At 38.9% G+C, this 26,146-nt stretch overlaps 1 protein-coding gene across 22 annotated transcripts in view; it reads left to right on the forward strand.

Moving 5' to 3' along the window:
- mpdz (multiple PDZ domain crumbs cell polarity complex component) overlaps window positions 1-26,146 on the forward strand; it is a 134,522-nt gene that overhangs the window by 54,372 nt on the left and 54,004 nt on the right. For 21 of the 22 annotated variants that reach the window (XM_008103128.3, XM_008103131.3, XM_062971926.1 and 18 more), the window contains 7 exons: window positions 2,478-2,666; window positions 6,093-6,302; window positions 8,689-8,805; window positions 11,396-11,548; window positions 14,875-15,159; window positions 15,674-15,779; window positions 17,640-17,838. In XM_008103128.3, the coding sequence (XP_008101335.2) occupies window positions 2,478-2,666; window positions 6,093-6,302; window positions 8,689-8,805; window positions 11,396-11,548; window positions 14,875-15,159; window positions 15,674-15,779; window positions 17,640-17,838 (1,259 nt within the window). The remainder of the gene's footprint in view (window positions 1-2,477; window positions 2,667-6,092; window positions 6,303-8,688; window positions 8,806-11,395; window positions 11,549-14,874; window positions 15,160-15,673; window positions 15,780-17,639; window positions 17,839-26,146) is intronic. The other variant, XM_008103135.3, reaches the window with a different exon arrangement.

A 26,146-nucleotide genomic window follows, 5' to 3' on the forward strand; every position in this document is an offset into this window, starting at 1 on the left:
CGGATATACATTGCAGATGGATTAATTGCAGCTTTGTGACTTCATTAGGAATATTTACGTTCATTTGAGTAGCAATCTATTTTCCCCATTGGTTCATGAAATCATAGTAAAATGCTTCATGGGTTTTCCAGTCCAAATCCTTGAGGTAGTACTGGGTGTTCTCTTCACAGGAACCAATGTATATTGATAAAAGTGCTCATCTCCCTTCTGATATGACCCTCAGTATTGGGCTCTACTGATTTTTAACACATTCCTTCTTATATCCCAAAGGTTCAGTGTGAGCTAGGTATTATTACTGGTTATTACTCATACAGAACATAATGATTATTATTTTAGAGAACCCAGAAGAGAATGTATAAGGCATAGCTGATGTAAATCATATCAGAAAAGCGTGGATGTTTTTATCTGAAGAATATCCAGTACTGATTGGATCCATATCTAATACCTAGGAGCTTCCTTTTCTCCCCCTCTTCCAATTTTTAAATGCCTGAAATTTATGGCAACACCCCAAATACCACCTCAGTTTTTCTGCCCTTAAAAAAAGAAAAAAACTTCAGAAATCTTAGCAGTAGTGTCTCACATTCATATGGGACCCAGAGTGGAATCTTAGTGCTTGAGAGAGCCATCTCCCATATTCTTGTTGAGCTATATCCAACCTTACTCTAAAAGAGCTCTGTGGGGCTGACCTTATTTCTGCTAGAAGTATTTTACAAGTGATATCTCAAACAGGCCTCTCCCATTTTCCTTCATTTTCTTAAACTCAGGTATCTTACCAGCAATGATTTATTCTTCTCCTAGTCTCCTGTCTTTCTTTCCCTTGCCTCAGGAATTTTATCAACAATGCCTCCTTCACATTATACATTTATGTTCCACATTATGATTCCACATTACCCGCAACAATCTGTGGAAACCTAGGGTCTGGAGATTAGGGAGACACCCTGGCTGAGAATTCAAAATTTGTGCTTTCAAGCCATAGGGCAGCCCTCAGTCATTTTGTGTGACTCATTTAAGGTCACCCAGTGGGTTTCCATAGTTGCGTGGGAATTGAACCCTGATCTGCAGAATTGAATTGGACCCTGGTCTCCACCATGCTGGCTGTAAATATGCTTCCCTAAACTGCAGACCCCAGGATTCCATAGGATGTTCCCATAGCAGTTATAGTTGAATCATGCCACAATAATCATTTGGGGTGTTAGGGCTCTAACTTCTAGCTGAATTATAGCAGGGCTGCTTCTTTTGCTTTTAGGAAGCCCTTGTTTAGAATGCCAGAGTCATTGTAACTTGGATAAAAACAAAATTGTTGTCCAATGTTGTCAGATTTTGAAGTGTCTGCTAAGAATCCTGATATACTTTGGCTGCCAGAGATAGCCAGAAAATGGCTGTGTCTACAATGGCCAAAGAAAGTGGTCTCAACTTGCAATCTGTTTTACTTGGCCCTTGTAGACCAACTGCTGCAAAGTGTCTACATTACATATGGTTGATTTTAGAGCAGAAGTTTTGCTTTCAACCAGGAATGCAGAACAAGGGGACCAAAATTTACTCTGGAATTTCTAGTGTGCTCCAGAGAGAGCACATTTTTGAGATGTGAACAGCTGTATCTACCCTGATCCAGAACCCATGCAGCCAATTGATGTCACTGGCCAGAAGGAACGTCCTCCCTCTTCTTTGTTCTTCAAATATGGGATTGCATGAAAGAGATAATTTTTTGAACTTCTTCCTTTCCTCCATCCTCTTCATATCCAGCAGGCTTGTGGAGCTAATCATTTCAGACAACAGAAAGATGAATGAGAAACAGCACATCACTTATGTTTTCTGTAGTCCATCTTCTCAGTGACCAAAATAGCATTTAGATTGCAGTTCTGCATGGGAATACTTTGCCATTCAAGGCCAACTGAGTAGGATCAAATTCAGCCTGGTTGAACGTTTCTTACATTTGGTTCTTATTTTCTTGTAAGTTCTTTGGAAATACATCTTCGATGTGGAGACATTAAAAGATGAGTGGGTAACTACTAGATATCTGGAGGCCGCACATGCCCCTCATGGTCACCTACAAAACAGCAAGTGTTCTGAAGCCTTTTCTGGTTCATAAAAAAAGACTCCTCCTAAACCAAAAGAGTCCAAAGAGGGCAACAATATAACAAAGAGAACATGAGAGCATTCAGAGTAATTTTAAATAATTAAAGGTCTGACTGTGAGGTGGTGGTGGTAGGGATAGCTTTCAGAAGTCATAAAATGGTACTGGAGAATGTACTTGTAGATGGCTTTACCTTTGTATTAGAGTAATACTGTTTAATCCTTTGCTTGCCACAAAATTTATAATGCTTTTTAAAAAATCTTACAGTTGGTATTAGCTACTATTCAGAAAGTAACGTGGAACCTTTCTAGCAATAATATGTGTGATAAATAATACGTATAGTTTCAGCAACACAATGTTCACAATTTAGTTATAAAAGTAATTACGGTTTTTTTTTTCACAGTCTCATATAGACCTTGGTGGACTGCCTGGCTCTTCAGAGACAGAAGATACGAACTTGGAAACGCCTGATATGGGCCAGAATACAGATGAGGCTCAAGGATCCTCTTTGGCAATGTGGGAAACGGAAGTACAGCAAATTGAATTAGAGAAAGGGAGCATGGGACTAGGTTTTAGCATATTAGATTACCAGGTAATTTATGCACTGCTTATTTTTACAGGAGGAAAAAGGAATATTTTGAAACAATGTAAAACTCAGACATTACTGGTAGAGATGCTACTCTGAGTAAATAAGCCTGCTAATCTGATTTTATGGACCTTCATTTTATGGGACTGATCTTTTCTTCTAAATAGGTTTGATGATTTCAAAAAGAAAAACACTTGTCTGTGTAAACAGTCATCTTGCAATTAATTTTCTATCACATTCCTAGACAACAATTACATAACAAACTATACAACATATATCTCTGGTTACATATAACACTAAACTACAAACATATACACAAATTAATTTGAAAAGTGGATTTCCAGCTTCCCTTTTGTTGGTTTCTCTATAATTTAACATTTTTTCCTTCCTTAAAGCTAGCATGCTATCTCTGTAATGAGATTTGAGTAGGGTCCCCACTGTGGAAGCGAAGCTGGAAAGGCACTTGATATTTCTTGTGCCTTTCTTACCTCGGTAATGCATATTTCAGAAGGTGGTGAGAAATGCCTATTTCAGTGCTGCTGTTTGCACTAAAATTAATATTTCTTTTAGCAATTAACTAATGAACAATTATATGACATTGTGCATGTAAATGAAAGGGTAGGAAACTTGCACAGAAGTTAATACTCTTGAAATAACCGAGATGCCATGCGGTAGGTCTATGGCCTTCTTACACCATAGATGGAAACAGTGCAAATATTCTTACAAACAAAACAGCATATTCTATGCATTGATACCACACACAACTGCCTTTTCTTATATTAGGCTAGCTAGATCATCATACATACAAGATAAATCTCAGGGTGTGACATATCTCAGTGCATCATCAGTCTGGTAGAAATCTAACTATGTAAAGTTGCTCTTAGAACTTAAAACATTGATAAAAAAATATGAGAACTTGTCAAATGACTGGAAATTTTCCCAAATTAAAAATCCAGAAAGAAGAGATTAAGAAACCAATCACACTACACCGTCAAGCACTATACTCCACTTTAACTGCCATGGCAACAAGCTGTGGAGCTGTAGGATTTGTAGTTTAGTGAAACCCAAAGTAAAGTATCTGGAAACTGCAGATCCCAGGATTTCATAAAATGTTGCCATGGCAGTTAAAGTGGAATAAACAGTCAGTCCTTTTCTTTCATGGGGTTTGGAGCCCTGGTCCCCTATGAAAGTGGACAAGACACAGATATCTCTAGACCCCCCCCCCCCCAAAAAAAAACCAAAAAAACCCCAACATATTTAGCACACACAAAAAGTACATGTATTGGAAGGACAGCCGGGCCTGACTGTGTGTATATTTTTTTTGCTCATATATCAGAATGGGAGGGGAGGAAGGAGATGGGATGGAAGAGCATAAAGAGGGGGAAAGGGGACACCTGAGCCTTCCCCCTTCTCCTGCCAACCTACATGAGTAATTAAATGTGCATGTGTGCCCTCCTTGTCTCATGGTTCCCCCTCCTGTCCATATGTGCAAATACACTTGCCCTCTCCTATCCAATTCCCTTCCCTCTCCCCCCTGCATAAGTACACAAATGTGAATGCATAATACCATCTTCCTGTTCCATTCCCATTTCTTCTTCCTGCCCAAATGAGTGAATGAACACAAAAGGCCCTTCCACTCTGCTAATTTGTCTCAGTGACCCTGGTGTTATTGAAGATCATGTTAAAAATGGCATAGCGTAACAACGGAGGTGGCCACAAATAATTTGTGGTGCTGTAGCTATGTAGTGTCATAGGTTCTTAGTTTCACCATCTGCTTAACATTTTCCCCTGGCTGGCTGAATTTGAAACAAATTCAGACTTGCATTACCCACTTAATTTTGAAATAACAGAGCACCACTGTGATGCATCCACTACACAAACCATCATTGCCAAAATCAGTGTATTACTCTTAAGAGGCGATTCATGGACTGGTGCTAGACCACAAACCAACTAGTCACCAGAGAGTTTCTAGAAAAGATAGGAGGAGTTGCAGTTAATGGGCTTGCGTCTAATATCAATCTTTTACCCATTGGTAACAATTATTGCTATTTTCTACATTAATATTTATTTTATTCATAATCTACCTTTCTCATAAATGGGACTCAGCGGCTTACATCAGCTGGATTAAAAACTATGGTCCTAAATTGGTTTCTCCAACTGTGATTCAGGTTGAATGTTTCATTGAACACAAAAGTTATGTTTATAACTTGGCAGCAATTACATCAGTATTCCTTGTAAATTCCCGAAAAAAGTATATAAGATACACATACACACCTGGCTGCTCAGTTAGCAAGAATGAACTCATCAGACTAGACGTTATAGAAATGCCAAATGTTTTATAACCTGTTTGAACAGAGATGCTTTTCATTTCCCATGAAGTAAAAACGAAAAGCTTTTTATTCTTTATGAGGTTAAAAAAGTGTATGTAATCAGACTATTGAGAGGGAGTTTTATCCTAAATCCAATTTACAAAAATAGTTTGCAATTTTAAATATTAAATTTATCACTTTTTTGACATTCATACTACAGCATGTGCTTCTTAGATTTACTTGAACTATATGTGTTAAACTGCTGCTCTAAGCATACGGATCAAATGATACTATATTTCAGCTAGGTTCTTCTGATATCACATGACTGGATACAATCCACTATGCTCATTACAGTCATTAGTTGATTGTTGTCTAAATTTGTCACTCTATTAGCATGCTACATGTACTGTATGTACCTATATATACCATCAACTGACATACATATATGAGGAAATGTTACTGTTGTGTGCACATATGTATTATTTGTTGACACTATTATTTCTTACATCGCAAAACAAAATGAAATAATATAGATGCTCCATGTGTGTTTGATAGTTGTTGTGCATGAGTAATAAAATGCTTTCCTTATTTTGTTTTTATGTGAAAGAACTGACAATTTTAAAGCTGTTCCTCAACTAGATGGGATCATGAGATTTTTTTTGCATATTTTTGCATCTTGGGGCTTTTTAGTAAAAAATAGTTTGCACAAAATATTTTTTTTAAAGTAAAACACATGGGGAGGGGTTTGGCACAATATATATACAGTATAGGAAAGAGTGTATTGTATAAATATTTTTTCAAAATGTTCCAAAATGTAAAAAAAAAAGAAAAGTGTGGTTACCTGTTTTTCTATAGGGTGTCTCAGTGTTGAGTCGCCCTTTCTCATTGAAGGTAGGAAACGTATTATTCTGCAAGTATTCTTTATATCCATAGTGCCATGCATACATGCTGTTATCTTCCATACAAATGTGCACATCTGTTAACTTCAGCATTATGGTGAGGCCATGCCTGTTTGAAAGTGGTTTCCATTTTCTTACATAAGTAAAGCTTGTTTGCAATATTTTTTTTACAACTTGAGAATTCACTAAAGCTGATTTTCCTCACTTTCCCCCATATTTAAAAGGACCCAATGGACCCTGCAAATACCGTGATTGTGATCCGCTCTCTAGTTCCTGGCGGTGTTGCTGAAGAAGATGGCAGACTTCTCCCAGGAGATAGGCTCATGTTTGTCAATGACATCAACCTGGAAAATGGCAGCCTGGAGGAAGCCGTGCAGGCACTGAAAGGAGCCCCAATGGGAACAGTTGGAATCGGAGTCGCTAAACCACTGCCTGTAAGGATGTTAGCTTTATGTATTTGGGTTACAAAGAAACAAGACAGAAGCATCCAGATGTGCATGTACTCCATTTATTTGCTCAGCAGTGGATCACAAAAGAGTTGAATAGCTTGTTTGATGTGCTATGGTACATAATCTATCTTTGGTTTTTGTACTCCAAGGGTTAGGTCATGCAGGTGCAAGTTCTCATTTGATCCATCAAGCGATGAACATGTACCTTTTAACCAGGCCACAGTATCTTCCCATCTGCAAAAAGATTTTGTGTCTGTCCTTCAGGAAACTTGTTGACCCACTCAGCAACAGTTTTGATGTATTTCAGGAATAAATTACATCATGCAGAGAAATGTGAAAAGGGAGGCTAGAACCCTCATTTCCTGGAAAGAATAAAATTTTGCGGTGCTCCATTTGAAATGAAGGAAAACTTTCTTTCCCCTTTCTTTCTTTCTTTCTTTCTTTCTTTCTTTCTTTCTTTCTTTCTTTCTTTCTTTCTTTCTTTCTTTCTTTCTTTCTTTCTGTTGATTTCTCCATAGCCTAAAATGCATAGATATTCTTATACCAAAGTCCAGAATATATTCATTTTCCAGTTGTTCCCCTACAAACACAAGTTTCTCCTGTTTCTGTGATAACAGTTGGGTAGATCACTTTCATAAATACATTTTATATTTGCAGAAAGGGATGAGTTGTACTGTTGGCACCACTTTCCCCAGTTTTACAAAATGGCTGGAAAATTTGCACTTTACGGCTGGCAATATTGTACTCGTAGTGGACAAAGCTGATCTGATTTGGGACTCTGTTTCTGCTAATGAGTTTAATTGATTAGCAAGAAAATAGATTTGCTTTCTAGTTTTAGGGCGGTAGGTTGGGGGGTTGTGTTTTGTTTTTGTGAATATATGTATGTCTATATTCTTTGTCTGAGTCCTGTTTGAGTTCTTTTCTACAAGTGTTGAATGATGCTTTCTTTATTCTTTTACTGAAGAGAGCATGTCTTCCTTCTAATGAGATAGAGTAGGTCAGTTTCGTTAAATGGAAATAGTTTTTACATGCATTTAATGGGCTGCTTATCAAACAAGTTTGCATTCAGTAATACCAGAACATTTAATAAATTGTTGATTTAGCTGTTAAAACATTATATTTAGATGGTTTTTTATTCCCTGTCTCTAAAGTAGAGTTAAAAATAACAAGTGGCTATAATAATCGTTATACAGTAATATACTTTTATTTTAATAGGAATGGTAAGAAATAATTTGAAGAAGTTTGAAGGAGTGCATCTTTTGTTTCTAATAAACAAAATATGCATTTATTAGAACTTTGTATATGTTCTTGTTGAAATTTGTAATACTGTAAGGGAAAACAGTATTTGTGGCATGTTTGTGACCATTTACATTCCAGTGACTTATAGCTAGATCCATAAGTCAATTAAGTATAAGTACAGTAAAGCTAGTTTACACCTCTCTTCAAGCACCCCTTGGATTAGACCGAAGTCTAGCAGTACTTTCCCACAATGGCGAGACAGATGCTTTTGGAATCCCACAAGTTTAATGATATTATCTTTTATTCCCCAGCAATTAATATCCAGAAACATACAGCTATTGATAATAGTGATAATAAAATAGTCATCATGAGTAGTATCTATCCATTGATGGTCTTGACCTCCATGGCATATTTACAGACAGTTTAGTTGAGGAGGAACCAGTAAGTGAGATTGACGTCGATGGCACTAAATAGGCATTAATCCAATTTCTTCGGCTTAACTACATTAAGAATCAGACTCTTAAGTGTGAAGGGAAAATATAAAGGGGCAAATACAAATTGTCATTTGGGCTGGAAAAGAATTCCAAAGTAGTAAGTGTCCTCATCTGAGTATCAAGCATTGAATATTTCAAATTCAAGAGTGCCATCAATGCAATTTTTCCTTCAGCCTTATACAGTAGAGTCTCACTTATCCAACACTCATTTATCCAACGTTCTGGATTATCCAACGCATTTTTGTAGTCAATGTTTTCAATACATCATGATATTTTGGTGCTAAATTCGTAAATACAGTAATTACTACATAGCATTACTGCGTATTGAATTACTTTTTCTGTCAAATTTGTTGTATAACATGATGTTTTGATGCTTAATTTGTAAAATCATAACCTAATTTGATGTTTAATAGGCTTTTCCTTAATCCCTCCTTATTATACAACATATTCGCTTATCCAACGTTCTGCCGGCCCATTTATGTTGGATAAGTGAGACTCTACTGTACATTGTTATTTAGACCCAGGGCAATAATATGATATTTAGCATATCATGTTAATTCATCAACATTTTCCTTGACACTATGCAACACTGAACGCTGGCCATCACCCAACTCAAAAGAGGTTCATTCTTTCTGCAGCTTTCACCAGAAGAGGGCTATGTTTCTGCTAAGGAAGATTCCTTTTTCTACACTGCCCAGTCCTTTGAGGAGGAAGGGCTAACTGATTCAGCCCTCTTCCATGCTGAGCTGGCTCTGGTTAGTGGCCACTTCCTTACCATGATAATGTTTGCAAACCCTTTTGATCTGTTTCTTGATAGTAAGCAACATTTTGTTTGACAGTAATGCAGGAACAGCCTTTGTTGAAATGTAAAGACATAATTAAATAGTTAATGGAGCCTTCTTTCTAAATGCTTAGGTTATTGGTTTTTTGGATAGAGGATACCAGAAAATGTTCTTATAGTTCATCAATAAATGTTCTTATAGTTCATCAATTTCATTTTATCTGCAGCAAAATGAGAGCGTATTTCGGATTAGATTTCCAAAACTGAGACAGTTTATGCACATTATCCCGTTTTGAAAAACTTGTTTCTCCATAGATAAATGTTAGATACATTAGCTTAGTAAGCAAGATAATTACCTTTCAAGTAGTTTTGTCTGTCCTTGAAAACAATGGGAAAACATCTACAGTATAATATTAAACTATCTTTTAAAACCGAGGACTATGGAGAAATAGTTTTTCAGGAATTCAGTGAAGTTCTTATCAGCAGATTCAGGAGAAAGTGATGTCTTTTCTCCCAGAGTTCTCTCTGTCGTCCTAACATCATTTCCAACTCACCGGAACAGGTAAAATAGATTGCCTCTTGGATCCAGTGACAGTTTCTTCCTTCTGTCAGTGCACTGGATTGGATCCTGGGTACTGTGTCTGCATCTAACAATATTGTAATCCCCAATGATTCTTTGGATTAAGTCATAACTCTTAAAACTACAATGAGAAATTAAGGTTTCATTATTTAAAGTAGTGTGCTTCTGGACATCATGGTTTGCAGAGATATGTTTGTAACAGTTAAACAGTTTGTAACAGTGGTAAAATTGTTTGCAGCTAGTAAAGATATCTAAGAACTAGGGAGTAAACACAGGTAAAGATATCAAAATCCGACTTTGGATTTCTCATACCCAGAACAATATTTAGAACTTCTTTGGTCAATTCTGGCACTTCATACGCTAAGACCTTTGAGTTAGAGGTTTTTGTGCCGCCGCCTCATTGTGTTAGAAGAAATCAGTCTGTTTAAGGCAGCATCATATTACATTGTCTATGTAGCTGTGATTATTATTGCCATGCCAAAATCACTTGCCCTGTGGCGTTCTCCCGCTTTTGCAGATATGAGTTGTAATAACATCTCATTCCTCGGGTGGTGGAAGCTCTGTGTACCGCCAACACACATATATGCCTACATATACATAATGTAAATATACACACATAAATATAGGTGATTTCAGAAATCACTATACTAGACACTAGCTAGTTGTTTCAAAATTTCCTTAGTTGCTCTGGTAGTCAGAAAAAAATACCTTCAATGGCCAATCAAAATGCAGAAAACACATAATGCAAGCTATTGAAGCTTCATTGATAGAAGTCTACTTTATAAAAATGTGAAAGCTGAACTTTTCAAGTTATAAAGATGTGTGCTGTGTAATGGAATTCAGTATTTGCACATCACATGGAATACCCTTCTAGTAAAAAGCACCTTAATTTACAGAAATGGCAGTTAAATGGCCATTTAACTAGGAAATTATGCAAACTATGCAAAAGTGCTCAGGTAAATCCATTCTGGAGAAGTTCCGGGTGAATTCTGTTTCAGGTCCATTTTGTTGCCTTTGATTCATTTATGTTGACTATATTTAACCAAACAGGAATTTGGGATTGTCTGCATGGAATGAAATTGAATTTTTCACCTTACTTCAGTAGGAGCTGAATTGCACTTACGCTATTTACAATATGAAACATTAATTTGGTATCAGGAAGGGACATAGTCCTTAGATGTTTAAGCAGAATTATATGAAACTCTATTCTACTGTATGTCTTAGGTAATTTGAAATGATTACTGGTGATCTTTACATTTTTGAAAGAAATATTATAAGATTGTAAATTACTTGGAATCTTGATATAAATATGTAAAACACATAACACATGTTGAGCAGTTTTTTAATCTAGAATTCCAATATCTGAAATAGTCCAAAATAGTCAACATAGGTGCCTGAGATAATAGTAACACCTTTGCTTTCTGATGGTTCAATGTACAAAAAAAGTTTAAAGCACAAATTTATTACAAGTATTGTGGATCAAATTATTTTCAGGCTGTATGTTTGGGATGTATATGAAGCATAAATATCTTCATGTTTAGACATGGGTCCTATCACCCAAAAAAGTCACTATGCACATGCATGCAAATATAGTTTTTCCAAAATCCAAAAGAATTCAAAATCCAAAACACTCCTGATTCCAAGCATTTCACAGAAGGGATTCACAATCTGAATAATTTTAATAGAAAATTGCAAGAAATATTTTTTTTTTCGTGCGTCAGATCAAGCCTAGAATTTGATATACTTGTAAATTGAGTTCCAAATTACATTCTCAGCTCCTGTGCCATTTTGCAGGTACAGGCATAAAGATGAAAATGGAAATAGACTTATTATATGCCAAATACTTTTCATTGAGGGAATTGAAAAGAAAAAAAATTACGAGGCAAAGAGGCAGGAATTATTCTGCCGCAGATGCAAATGTTTGAGGCTTAACTGATACGAAGGTTGCAGATAGCCAGACTGATTAAATTGCCTTTGCTATTAGGTGGACTCAAGTGAGGCAGATCTAGCGGAGGAATCCACCTTTGAATCTCAGTATTCCCCAGACAATGATGCTACATTCCAGTCTCCAGTTTCAGCTCTACATGGCAGCACCTCTGTGGATGATCTGAAGTATAATTCCTCTTCAACTCCCAAGGTAAGAAGCAAAAATGATCATTTGAGTGATGGCGATAAAGCAACTGTTGTGAAAATGTTTGAAGCGTTATTATATTGGATGTAGAGTCAATAATGTTGCTACAGTTGCTTCCATCTGTTCACAGGTTTGTTATTAGATTAAAGCGCAATTTCATTTAAATAGGAATGTTGATTGAGCACCTTTCAGACTTTCTGAAACAAACCATTTAATGGTCCAGATAGATTTTGTATTTTTAGGAAGACAATAAATGTTTGAGTGCTGCATTTTTTAAAATATGTTAAAATGAATCTATATAATTAAGGCATACTTGTAAAAAAGATTTCTATAAGATCTAAAGAAGTACTGCATAACAGTATAGGCATGAAAAACATACTGATTTTCTCAGTTTTAACTGCAAGCAATTACTTACTATATGTTCCATTGAAAAATGGCCTCTCAAAAGGATAATAAGATTAAATTGGCACAAAAGAGCATCAGAATGTTGGAATTTTATTAGATTAATCAATAAAAAACCATATCTTTAAAAATGTATTGATTTCATACCCATATACAATTCATTTCTTTAGCTTGATGGTGTCTCTTATTTTCTGTCCCATGTTAGTTTTTCCTTTCCATTTCTTAGTAGCCTGTTGGTTTTTTTTTTTAAGGTTTGGATTATTCCATGTGCTGTCTTTAATCACTTGTGGTGGGTCCATCTTCGTCAAGTTGATTCATTTTCTTTGGGTGGCTTGCACTGTGTATTCATGAAAAAAGATGCATCCTTTCGTTCACACCTGAGATTCACCAGCTGGCTGTATCCCTTCTGGAATGTATTTCAGCCCTATTGGTCATGAAGCTGACAGACGGAGTTTATCTCCTAATAGAATTTCCTAATCCACAACAGAATGTACCTTTGCTGTGCCAATGAGACAGATTGCATTGTTTAACTTAGTAATTGTTACTTAAAGGGATTAGGAAGAGGGCATGCTGGGAAATGATCATTCTGCAACACATCTGGTCTTATCAAAGATGTCACATTGGCATTCCTGCAACCCTCTCTCTTCATTCTTTGTAGGATGATCACAGTGAAAATGGCCACACTCTGACTTGTTAGTATTTTATATTTTGCTTGGTTGAAATAAACATGGAACCATGTAGTTCTGTGTCTATTATCCAATTACCTTCATGTGTTCATAGTGAGATTTTCTTGTTCTCCTATAAGAGCTAAAGAGTATATGAAGCAGGGAATATCTACTTGGGAAGAACATGAGATGAATTTGTTCATACTGAGAGAGAAAAGCAACTACAGCTGTGTTTGAAATGTTGTTGGGTCTCTGTGCTAGTATAAATAAACTGGCATAAGCAGCATCCATGCAGGCATTATAAGAGTAGCTTGCTTGGAGTCAGAAAATTTGTTGTCTCTTTCCTTATAATTATTACATACCCCCTAACATAAAAATTGGGTTCTGCCCATAACCTGTAGCCCCTTGCACTCTTATTGTAGTTTAATAATAATAATAATAATAGTAATAATAATAATAATAATAATATATTTTTGTCATCTGCCTCTGCTCATGGCACAACACTGTTGAAATATATCATCATAATGCATATAGTAAAACATTTCTATAAAATATACATATTAAAATACATAGAGCGAATATTTAAATGTAGAATGTGAATTTTAAAATCATAGTTAAAAGTTGACTGGGTAGGCCTGCCAGAAAAGATAGGTTTTCAGTTGTAAAGCTGTGTTCTCAAGTTGCTTCTGACATGATAAAAAAGTAGGAGTTGAATTCAGCTATTTAAGTATAAATATAGATTGGCATATTACATGCTGTTCAGACAATTGTCTGCAGTATCTCCTGTTCATTATGAGATTTCAATTAATTAGATTATGCTGATTAGAAGCATTTAACTTTGCTCAATTTACTTGTCACATTCTTGCTGGAACAATAATTAAGTTGTTTTCATCCTTCTTTTGAAAGCCTTGTAAGATATTTTTCTACTACTGCCGTTTTATCAGTTACTTGGGAGTTATTATATGGAATGGCCAATCTGTAAAGTCTTTCTGTGTCAGTGCTGAGAAAATGCAGCCTTGATATAAAGTGTATTTCTTATTTTGAGATGTACAACACTGGAGCATGTGTGCATTATAAAATTGTGATATTGTGCCATTTTCATTTTCAGAAATTGTATCTTTCAAATGCAATGAAAAATGTGTAATCAGAAACTCATACTAAGGTGTACATATATCTATATTTCTTGGGAGAAACCCCCATGAAATTACCTGAGATTACATTTTGCATTGGCTGGTTTAAAATACAGGCTTGATCCAGCAGTGTATTTCCGCTCATGTGACTGCATCCCTTGTGTACCCACAAAATCCACTTCATAGTGCTATGAAATCCTTTAGAGCAAGTTTTTGATGATCTAGGGGTCTGCAGTTACCAGGAGAGGGAGTCCTGTTGCCCTAGCATGCTTACTTCATCTACACTATTTTAAATGTTAGACACTATAGTGGAACAGTTTTGTTCCCTGGTTGCACTTTTGTCTTTCAAAATGTCTCTAAAAAGTTATTGACCTGTATTGGCCCCTGTGCAGTTTTAAATAGTTTGTCTGAATTTGCCTACTTACAGTAAATAGTTTTTCCTATTTTTAAAAACAACAGACGAGACAATTTTTTTTATTTTGCTTCTTTTCTACCTTGCATTTTCTGATGCATGTTCTACATATACAAATGCTCCTTTTTACATTGGAAATTTTTGTATTCGGCAGTACTTTGCAATTCTTTTTTGTCATCAGAAAATCAAGCAACTTTGGGTAACTTAGTGCATAATAATTAAAATACATATAATTTTCAGATTTGTAACAGTTCAGTTACTCTTCAGGAAAATAATTCGGAATAATGTATTCCTTTTTGGAATGGGTATAGGGTCTTCAACTATTTATCTGCACATTTTCATAGCTATTTGTTCCCCAATGAATTGTAACAATTGAAAAGCATTCATGCGTGTGAAGGTATCTATAGTAAAATGTAAAAATAAAAAGGATAATCATGGATTCTTTTACTTCCTGTGACATAATTCTTGGTTAGGATTGAAACAATTGTATGGTATTTAAAGAGAATATATTACCAGAATAATAATTATTGTATTTGTGAAGATGTTACAATGTCTCAGGACTTTTTTGCCTTTATTCTAATATTAACCATTGGTTTCACTTTAATTAATAATCCTGATTATTTTACAAGCATTCTTTGAGTTTGTAAAAGTAAGAATTAAATACATCTATTGCTTGAATAATAACTTGAAAGCTTATGCAATTACCTTTACCTTGTTTGATAGACGGTGTGCAAAGAAAGTTGTGATGCTTCAACCATTTATCGTCAATTGTCTGACCAGAACTTGTACGCTATGGATCTAATGCAAAGAAGAATGGAGAGTAAATCTTCTGTAGATGTGTGTGTGGAAGAGTCTGCTGGATCTTGTCTTGTGAGCCCAACAACACATTCTTCTAAGAAACAAGTTGAACATGAAAACACAAATATTTGGAAACAGTCTTCATTAACACCTGAACTCTCACACAATGAGGACTTGACTCTCAAAGCTCCATCTGATTCTATTGGAAAGGTAAGTATTTCAGTGATGCTAGTCTGTTCAATTATCACATTAAACAAACAAAACTAAAAAATGGATAGTCCCTTTGAAATTAGTGAAATATCTGAAGTTTCACCATATTCTTTACCACATTATTGGTCTGACAGACCTGAGACCATGAAAATGCTACTCATGTGTATTTTCATGGCCTCCCAAAGATCTTCTCCTGATCATTTATCAGGAATGAAATGCGTACAAAATACTCACGCTGCTTATTTCATGAGTTTGTTGGATTAGGGGTGGAACAAGCTCATGGTCTGAACTATAGCATAAATACAAGTATGATCTCTCCCTTAATTGACTGCAGTGGAACTTGTGTTTTATAAGTAAACCACCTTGTTAAAACATAAAACTCTGTAAGCAATTTAGAATATGAATTTTCTTGTTACATGAATGAATCAGCATGGAAGCCATCTGTAAAAAGAAAAGCAAACAGTGTTTTCCAGATAACTTCACTGAGAATTGACATTCTTCTTCTTTTTTCTAGGAAAATAATAGTCTAACACATTCTGGGAAATCTTCTGGAATCCTTAATACAAACAGAAATAAATTTGAGAAGACTATAACTATTGCAAAAGGGAACTCGAGTTTAGGTAGGATATTTAGACTTTAGTCTAGTGGTGTGCATTTGTATGGAATTGTTTGTTTTGTTTAGTTTCATTCATTTCGGCTCATTTTCATTTTTGTCTTAGCTTCCGAAAACAGGGCGCCTATCTGAATGGAATTTTCGTCTCGCGTCCGAAAAAAACCCTAACATTTTCAGACCATTGAGAGAAAATAATTACAGTTCTCCTAAGGGCCACTTTTAGAGAGATACTGGTTTGACTAGAGACAGGAGCCCAACAATGTCTTTGCTTTCAAATATATATGTAATCTGTAACAAATAATAAGACTATCCTATTGTATTTGTTTTCTAACCAGCCCAAAGGAGAGAGAGTACCATGCCACAGGCAATACAGAGAGATAGGGAGAAATAAAGGAGTAGTTTTCCAAGGGCCAATTATAGAGAGAGAGATGGGTTTGATTTCCAAACAGAGAGGGGAAGCCCAACAATTTTTTCCTTTGAAAAATATTTCTTTTTTAAAAAAAACAATAGCGGGGAGGAAGAAGGGGTTTTTACACAAAGAATAAAGAAGAAAAGCACCACATGCACTCCCCAGCCAAATCCACCCCTACCTCTTCAAAAATCTCAGTCCTTCAAAGAAAAAAATATATGCCAAGCAGCCAGGCAAAAAATAAAACCCAAATCTTTGCCAAGCCGAGAGAGAGAGAGAGAGAGAGAGAGAGAGAGAGAGGGGGGGAGAAAGGCAGCCAGCACCCAGCAGCAAAGGACGTGACTGCAATGGCTGCTTTCGGGGCAGTCCCCCCAATATACCTTCCCTGTCCAATTCACAACACTGTTTCCTTGGCCTCCAATTGGCCAAAAATCACCTCCTCCTCTGATGTATGAAGAAGAAGTTTTCAGGAGTGGATGCCACACGGCTCGAAAACAAAAGCAAAGCACGGTGTTTGTGTAGCTTTCTCTTTTGTGTCGCCTTTTGTTTTTTCCAAAAATGGGGTGCATCCCATTTTTTTTTCTTTTTGTGCATCCGAATGGACAATATGAAACAAATACATGAATGAAACAGGTGAAACACATTCCGCGCTCAGCACTACTCTAATCACTTCTGTTGTTCTTTTTATTTCTGCCTATTTGCTCCCCAAAGAGAGTTAAGCCATAGCAATGCTTACTCTGTTTTAATTGAGAAGCCCACATTTCACGCATACTTCAGTGAAGGGAACAGGTATTTGAAAGAGCCGGTGAATGTAACATACTTTTGTCTGTGATCTTACTAGTTCATGGATTTCAGACCTTCCTGATAATTAAATATGTCTCGGTTTTCAAAATAGAATAAAGAAGCATTCTTGAAATCGATTAATGTAATGTATCCTTTTATCTTTTAATATTTTAATTAAGAGCTGTAGTAATCATTAAAGTGGCTTAAGCCTTATAAGACTGTCCAGCTTCCCTCATAAAGGCATATTAAAGTTGCAATACTATATCCTTTCACCTGCTCTATTTACGTCATTTAAGCTTAAGTGTAAAGCTGGATAATATTGAACTATAAAATTAAGTCTTGAAGTTATGGTTCAATACCTAAGGACCAAGTTCAAAGAAGGATTTTAATCTTCATTTTATGTCAGACACCTTCCAAGAGGCATAGAATCATAGCCATGTCCCCATTTATGGAGAAATATATAAATATCAGTTACTTGCTCAAATCATGGCATAACAATTAGTTGATTTATATAAGATTAAATGTAATGCTTGATAAGGCTGGTTTTTAATTGACAAAAAGAAACAAATCAAGTAAAAACCTAAGTTTCATGTTGTTCAGAACTGAGGTCTTATAATGGGCCAAAGTTTTATATTATGGTAGCTAAGTGCAGATCTCACTTATTTTTCTTTTAAGGGATGACAGTAAGTTCCAATAAAGATGGCTCAGGAATGATAGTCCGGAGCATCATCCATGGTGGTTCTATTAGTCGTGATGGACGAATCGGTGTAGGAGACTGCATACTGTCTATTAATGAGGAACCTACCACTAATTTAACCAATGCACAGGCACGGGCAATGCTAAGGAGACATTCTCTCATTGGACCAGACATAAAGTAGGTAGAGTGAAGCAGATTTTTTTTAATATTCAGAAATAGTTGTGGGAGGGCTGGTGTGTAGTGATATCATTGTGTCGTCATCATTGGATATTGTATTCCATGTTTATTTTTATCTCACTGAATAACATATGCAGGAGGCTAAGTTGACATAACCTTCTTGAATCTAGCAAGAAAACAAAAGAATATGGTTCTCACCCAGCCTTCAAATCATAATTAGAATTTGCAGTCTGAGACACCAGTCCAGTTAGATACTTCTATCTAGTGATATATAGCACTTATTGCCATCCTTCCACATTTGTGGTTTAATTTTTTTTCCGATTTGCTCATTCATGGTTTTGATTAAAATGTTCTCTCTAGGAATCTCTAGGTTGGCCAGTGTGACGCTATGTTTAGATTCCTCTAGTCATGCTGGGGGACCTGTAGAGAGCACCTCACTGGGAACCTCTAAGAACAGTGGTTCTCAACCTGTGGGTCACAAGATGTTTTGGCCTTCAATTCCCAGAAACCCTAACAGCTGGTAAACTGGCTGGGATTCCTGGGAGTTGTAGACCAAAACACCTGGGGACCCACAGGTTGAGAACCACTGCTCTAGAACCCCCCAGTGCAATTGCATCCAGTGGACGTTGTTCACAGAGTTGTGCTAGAAAGGTGTTCTCTCAGTTAAATAGCATTTTTTTCATTCATGGTTTTTCACTTTCACAGGGCCTTATGTTATGGAGGACTGACTGCACATCAGTAAAAGATGTAGCTTCCTGTGCACATCCCTTAAAGCAATGGAACATTAAAAAGACTGTAGAATAGGCATGGGCAAACTTTGGTCCTCCAGATGTTTTGGACTTAAAGTCCCACAATTCCTAACAGCTGGTAAACTGTCTGGGATTTCTGGGAGGTAGAAGTTCAAACACTCGGAAGCCCATGCCTGCTCTAGAAGTTCAAACTGAAGTTCAGAAATGATACCTACCTTTATGTTATATCCTTAAATATTTTCCCAAAATGAAAACTTGCAGCTTTTTCTTAAAACGTGAAGCATTGCTTTTTGGCGATTTTCTCTGAAGAGACTGACTGTACCATAGCCGTATCTAGGTATTTCAGTCTGGCAAATTTGTAAGAGGAGGAAATGGCACTTTAAGTAGCAACCTTGGCTCCAAGGGTATATGAGGTAGTATCCTCATATAGGTAAATGGAGACCCTGTTTATGCCACTCATGCATATGGCACTTCACTCAATTCAATGAGTGATGGTATTGCTAGTTCATCACATTTGAAAAAAGTGATTCCCTTTTTAATGGTCTTCATAGTTTTTTATTTCATATTTAATTAAGAGCGCATTGCTGCAAGCTTTGTTTATCCACTGCCAGGGAAGTCCTTCAGTTATATAGCAGAAAATATGGAAGTCTACGCTCTCTTTTTTTTTACTACAATTCTCAGTATTTCCTAGCTAGCATGACTAATTTCTACACCTGGACACAGACTTTGGAGGAAGCAATAAACAATAGAAATGGATGCAAATTATACCAATCTTTTTCTCTTGTCTCTTGCCAGTTAAAAATAACATCAGATTGTGAAGGCTGGACAGGGAAAAGCAGAGTAGCTTGAGGCTTTCGAGGTTTGGTTTTGAAAGAGGAGCACAGCTATTGTATATTCTTAACCAAAGAACAATATATTTCTTCTGTCTGGACTGGTCACCCCTTTTCACACAGCTTTGGGAGGGACGCACATGGAACTTGTTAGTTGGTAGATTTTGAGGCTAAGATGACTGCCAGAGCAATGATTATTGGGAAATACATTTTTATATTTCTTGGCATTAGAAACAAATGCCTCCAGCACTTTGTTTGATGAGGATGATAGTTTCATTCTAAAATATTTTAGAATGAAAGAAAGAGGCATGCATTGGCAGGGATAATGGAAATCATACTGTGTACCCATAACACATCTTGGTTTCAACAATTTCGTCACTAGTCCTACTTATACCACAAGCAGACATTGATCTTCTGTGCATCTAAGCCAGGGGTCCCCAAACTAAGGCCCGGGGGCCGGATGCGGCCCTCCAAGGTCATTTACCTGGCCCCCGCCCTCAGTTTTATAATATAATATTTTATATCATTTTAAATAATATAATATATTGCATATACATATAATATTGATAATAATATTATAATGTTATACAATATAATACTACTAATAATACCATATAATAATTATTATTATATGTTGTCGAAGACTTTCATGGCTGGGATCACAGGGTTGTTGTATGTCTTTCGGGTTGTGTGGTCATGTTCCAGAAGTATTCTCTCCTGACGTTTCGCCCACATCTATGGCAGGCATCCTCAGAGGTTGTGAGGTATGGATAAACTAGGTAAGGAAAGGAAAGAATATATATCTGTGGAGAGTCCAGGGTGTGGCAAGAGTCCTTTGTCACAGGGAAGCCAGCATTAATGTTTCAGTTAATCACCCTAATTAGCATTGGAAAGGTTTTGTCTCTTGCCTGGGGGCATTATTATTAATTATTATTAATTATATGTTATATATTACATATAGTATTACAGTATAGTGGTATAGTTCAATATAGTAATGTATAATGCTAATATTGTGCTATGCTAATAATATAATATATTGTATGTACATACAGCTGCTCTGAGTCCCCTTCGGGGTAAGAAGGGTGGGATATAAATGTAGTAAATAAATGTAGTAAGTAAATAAATAAATAATGTTAGACTTAGGCTCACCCAAATTCTGAAATGACTTGAAGGCACACAACAACAACAACAACAACAACAACAACAACAACAACAACCCTAATTAACTTGACTATCTCATTGGCCAGTAGCAGGCCCACACTTTCCATTGAAATCCTGATAGGTTTATGTTGGTTAAGATTGTTTTCATTTTAAAATATTGTATTGTTCTTTCATTGTTGTTGTTGTTGTTGTTGTTGTTTTGCACTACAAATAAGACATGTGCAGTGTGCATAGGAATTTGTTCGTTTTTTGTTTTTTTTCCAAATGATAATTCGGCCCCTCAACAGTCTGAAGGATTGTAGACCGGCCCTTTGCTTTAAAAGTTTGAGGACCCCTGATCTAAGCAATGGTGGGCAAAGGGGGGGGGTCTTTTTTGCTGCCCTTCAACCGTACCATCCCATTCTTTAACATAAACTTTTTTTTTCAAAAACAAGATTTACAGTCTCTTCTGTTTTTTGTTGTTCTGGTTTTGTATTTTTGACACTTTGTGTGGGTCCCAGAGGGTATCATGACAGAAAATTGGCTCCCAGGGCAGACATAGTTGCCCACCCTGCTCTAGACCATCTCAACAGGTTCATTATTTTCTAAATATACCTCACAACAAAGAAAGCATAAGATCTCTGGATTAAGCACAAAATCTGATGGATCTCAAATGTGCTTTTGGACACCATCAGTCACCCAATTCTTGTTGGAAACCTCTTTGGTGACAGATTTGCCATGTGTGTGTATTTGCCATATATATGTATTTCAGTATGCCTGCTAACTTCTGGACTGGCCTTCTCTCCAAGGATGTTACAAATACATGGCTATTGTAGCTGTCTATCTGAGGTCCCTTGTTGCCACGTTCTACTCTGTATAGACAAGTGGTGTGATGACCCATGGGCCTTGTAGTCCTGCTCAGGACATTGTAATTCCTGATGAAGATGAAAACTTGGGTTTTTTACCTTCCCAGTCTGAACTGGATTCCTCTCAGCCAGATCTTTCCCAGGCAGATCTGGGAACCTTGCACCTGCAAGAAAGTTGTCTCCCAGAAGTATGTCAAACAAGCCCAGAGCCTACTTCTCCCGTATTCTTGCGCCGGGAGTTTTGTAAACAACAGAGAAGTTTGGATTCAGCTTCGCGCAGGAGTGCGAGGATTGCAGCTAAGAATGTGGCCAATTAAGACTGCTTCTCGTGAGAATCTTTGGGGAGTCTCACATCTGGTCTCAGAGTTAGCTTTCGGTTCTGATTCCCAGAGAACTGCTTCGGCGGGAAAGCTAGACTCTATTTAGGTGTTTTACCCGCGTAGTAACTTCGCGGAGTCAATTCGTCAGCCTACGGAGCGAGTTGTGTCTGGACAGCGCGCTCCGATTCAAGCCTCGCTCCTGCTCAAGCCTCGCCTTGCTATCCAGCCTTCGCCTTGCTACCCAGCCTTGTTTATCCACGGACCTTGCCTTGTTTCCCAGGATCAATCCTTGCCTTGTTCCACGGATTTTATCAAGTTATTCCACGGACCTTGTTCTTGTTCTTAGTTACCTTGTTCCACGTTCAAGCCTTGTTTCAAGTATCGAGTTATTTCCTAGCCTCGCTCAAGTTTCATGGACTAAAGGACCTTGTCATCTCCCCTCACTTTGCTTGGCAAAGTGAGTGTTTCGGTTATTGGATTACAACTTTGAACCGTAATATTTCTCATTGGACATTGCTTTTTTGGACTAATTCTGACCTTTCCTGAAAGGTCTAATTCTGGACTATTTTCTACACTTGTTTTTATTAACTTTATATATTCCTTCAATAAAGATATTAGATAGATTCTGGCCTCTGTGTATGGTTATTGGTGCTCTGCAGCCTGGGTCTTGACAGTTTGACTCCGCCACCCTAAGCACCAATTAACCTCGGCCAGAATGTCTACCGGAGTCGTACCTGGGCCGAGCGGCCAGCCGATTACCTACACCATCGACAAGGATGAGGTGGACCGAATCCGTGATAAGCTCAATGCACAGGATGGGGAAATAAAGGGTTTGAAGGAACGCGGAATTCGTCTTCCGGCCATGGCGTTGCCAACCAAGTTTACTGGAGAAGCTTCTAAGGTTCATGTCTTCCGTCGCCAATGTCAAGCTTATCTAGAGGCCCGTGCTGCCGAGTTTCCCCAAGAAGACATCAAAGTGGCGTGGGTTTACAGTCTTCTAGACGGGCCAGCGGCCAGCTGGGCGACGGCACTGTACGACCAAGCCTCTCCACACCTAAGATCAGCGCAACGCTTCTTGGACCACCTCAAGGAGACTTGGGGAATCGAGGACAATTTGGAGGCAGCCGGTCACAAACTCCGTCGCCTTTTCCAAGGAGACAGACCTATGTCTCAGTATATAGCCGAGTTCCGAGTGCTGGCCCACAACACCGGCTGGAACGATGTAGCCCTCAGGGGTCAATTCCGGGAGGGTCTCAACATTGAAATGCTGGAAGAAATCTCCAAGGTGGATCCTCCCCAGACCCTCGAGGCACTCATTGATCAATGTTTACGGGCTGAAGTCATGATTGCCAACAGGAAACAGTGGGTTCGAGGCCAGGGCGGTAGAGCCGGGGCAAAACCCCCCGCTCCCGCCAGCGTTCAGCCACGTCCGGTCTGGAGACCCCCACCACCAACCCCATACCCCAGAGGAGGCGAGGAGGTGCCGATGCAGTTGGGCAATGTGCGCCCCAGACTAGATGCCGCCGAGAAGGCCCGTCGGCAACGCTTAAACCTCTGCTGGTACTGCGGGAACGGGGGCCACTTCGCCAGAGAGTGCCCAGCCAAAGGGAAGCCTGCCGCCCGTCTTGCGGCGGCGTCCTCCACGGAGACGAAGACGTCTGAGCCGACTGGCACACAGCCGGCGGGGGAAGCCAACGACCGGGTGTAGAGAGGCTCGCCAACCCGGTCAAAAAATCCATCCAAGAGCCGCCAACCGGGGTCCTGTTCCTTCTCGTGGTCACATTATGGTCAGCAAAAAGGGGACCCGTCATGATCCACGCCATGATAGACTCTGGAGCTACCAACAATTTCATCGATAGAGAGTATGCCGACTCTCTGGGATTACAATATCATGATTTCAAGAATGCCCGTGTGGTGCAAGCCATAGACGGCCGCCCCCTCAAGACGGGCCCCGTAAGTCAGTGGTCGGAACCCACCAGAATGTGGATAAGGGAACATATGGAAGAGATTTCCTTCTTTGTTACCGAGGTTCCCCATTTCCCTGTGATTTTGGGAATTCCATGGCTGACTCTCCACGACCCTAACATCTCCTGGTCCAACAGAGAACTGCAGTTTGCTTCACCGTACTGCCAAAACCATTGCCTCGTAGCCAAGGTATGCCACGCCACAGACACCGAGCCCATCATCACCTTGCCAAAGAAGTACTCCGAGTATTGGGATGTATTCAATGAGAAAGAAGCCGAAAAATTACCCCCACATAGACCTTATGACTGTGCCATTGACTTGGTGGAGGGGGCCCCGATCCCGCGAGGGCATCTCTACTCCCTGACTGAACCAGAGCAAGAAGCTCTCAGGGAATTCCTAGAGACAAACCTTCGCAAGGGATTCATCAGACCCTCTCAATCCCCAGCCGCCTCCCCAGTGATGTTTGTGAAGAAGAAGTCAGGGGAACTACGCTTGGTGGTGGACTACAGAGCATTGAACAATATCACCAAGCGGAACAGCTATCCCCTGCCCTTAATCTCGGATCTACTGGATCGGCTTCGAGGAGCCAAGGTTTACACCAAGCTGGATCTTCGGGGGGCTTACAACTTAGTTCGCATCAGGGAAGGGGACGAGTGGAAGACCGCCTTCCAGACCAAATTCGGATTATTCGAGTCCCGAGTTATGAATTTCGGTTTATGCGGAGCCCCCGCAACGTTCCAGCATTTTGTCAATGACATCTTTCAGGACTATCTAGACAGGTTCTTGATAATCTACCTGGACGATTTTTTGGTGTTTTCTAGATCACAATCAGAACATGAGAACCACGTCAAAATGGTGTTACAACGATTGCGGGATCATGGACTTTATGCCAAGCTAGAAAAATGCGCCTTTGACCTACAAGAGGTAGATTTCCTAGGTTACCGCATCTCGCCTCTAGGGCTTTCCATGGATCCAGCCAAGGTCTCAGCAGTATTGGAATGGCGGGCGCCAACTAACAAGAAAGAGGTACAGCGTTTCTTGGGGTTCGCGAACTATTACCGCAAGTTCATTCCAGATTTTGCCCGCTGGTCCGACCCCATCACTAGCTGCATTCGTGGAAAGCAGCCTTTCCGCTGGACTGATCAAGCAGAGAAAGGGTTCCAGCAACTAAAGAAACTATTCACCTCCCAGCCAATTCTACAGCACCCAGATCCTGGAACCCCTTTTGTGGTGCAAGCGGACGCCTCTGATGTGGCAATTGGGGCTGTACTCTTACAACCGGTGGGAGATCACCTCCATCCCTGTGCCTTTTATTCTCGTCAACTAACCACACCAGAGAGAAATTACACCATTTGGGAAAAAGAACTACTGGCCATAAAGGCAGCCTTTGAAACTTGGAGACATTGGCTAGAAGGGGCCAAATTTCCCATTGAAGTCCACACTGATCATCGTAATCTAGAACATCTAAGAACTGCCCGCAAACTAAATCAGAGGCAGCAACGTTGGGCTTTATTCTTTGAACGTTTCAACTTCCAGATCCATTATGTGACCCCAGCCCAAACCAAGCAAGCAGACGCCCTGTCACGTAAACCGGAATACGCTGCAGGACGCAAGGAGACCTTTGAATCCCAACTGCTACAACCCGAGAACTTTGCCACGCTCACGGTGGGGAACACCAAATCCATTCCCATTGGTTCAACTTCCCCTACTCCAGGACCCATCTGTGCTCAAGAAATCAGGGCTAGTCAGCAAGCAGATGCCTGGGCGCAGGACCAACTTCGACAAGGTCTGCACTTTCCCTTTTCGCTTAAAGATGGGCTGCTCTGCTATAGAAATCATGTTTATATCCCACCCGGACCGGGTAGGGAAAAAGCGCTTCGTCTGTGTCATGACTGCAAACCAGCAGGGCACTTCGGACTATTTAAGACTATGCATTTGATCCTAAGGGATTTTTGGTGGCCCAAGATCCGCAAGGATGTGGAAAAATATGTCAACACCTGCCCAGTATGCCAGCGCTCCAAGATACGAAGGGAGAAGCCCTCAGGGCTTTTACACCCCCTTCCTACCCCATCTCGCCCATGGGAAATAATTTCCGCGGATTTCATCACTGACCTACCACCTTCCTGTGGATTCACCACGATCTTGGTGGTGGTGGACCTTTTCACCAAGTTAGCCCATTTCATTCCCTGTGAAGGCCTCCCCACGGCCAAAGAAACTGCGGATCTATTTCTTCAACATGTTTTCAGACTACATGGATTGCCCAAGAGTTTAGTCACAGACCGTGGATCTCAATTCACCTCTCGTTTTTGGAAGGCACTACAAAAACTATTGGGCATAGACTCTCGCTTATCTTCAGCTCATCATCCCCAAACAGATGGGCAAACGGAACGCACCAATGCCACTTTGGAGCAGTATCTTCGCTGTTATGTAAACTACCA

The sequence above is a fragment of the Anolis carolinensis genome, chromosome 2, assembly GCF_035594765.1.
Source record: "Anolis carolinensis isolate JA03-04 chromosome 2, rAnoCar3.1.pri, whole genome shotgun sequence".
Classification (NCBI taxonomy): domain Eukaryota; kingdom Metazoa; phylum Chordata; class Lepidosauria; order Squamata; family Dactyloidae; genus Anolis; species Anolis carolinensis.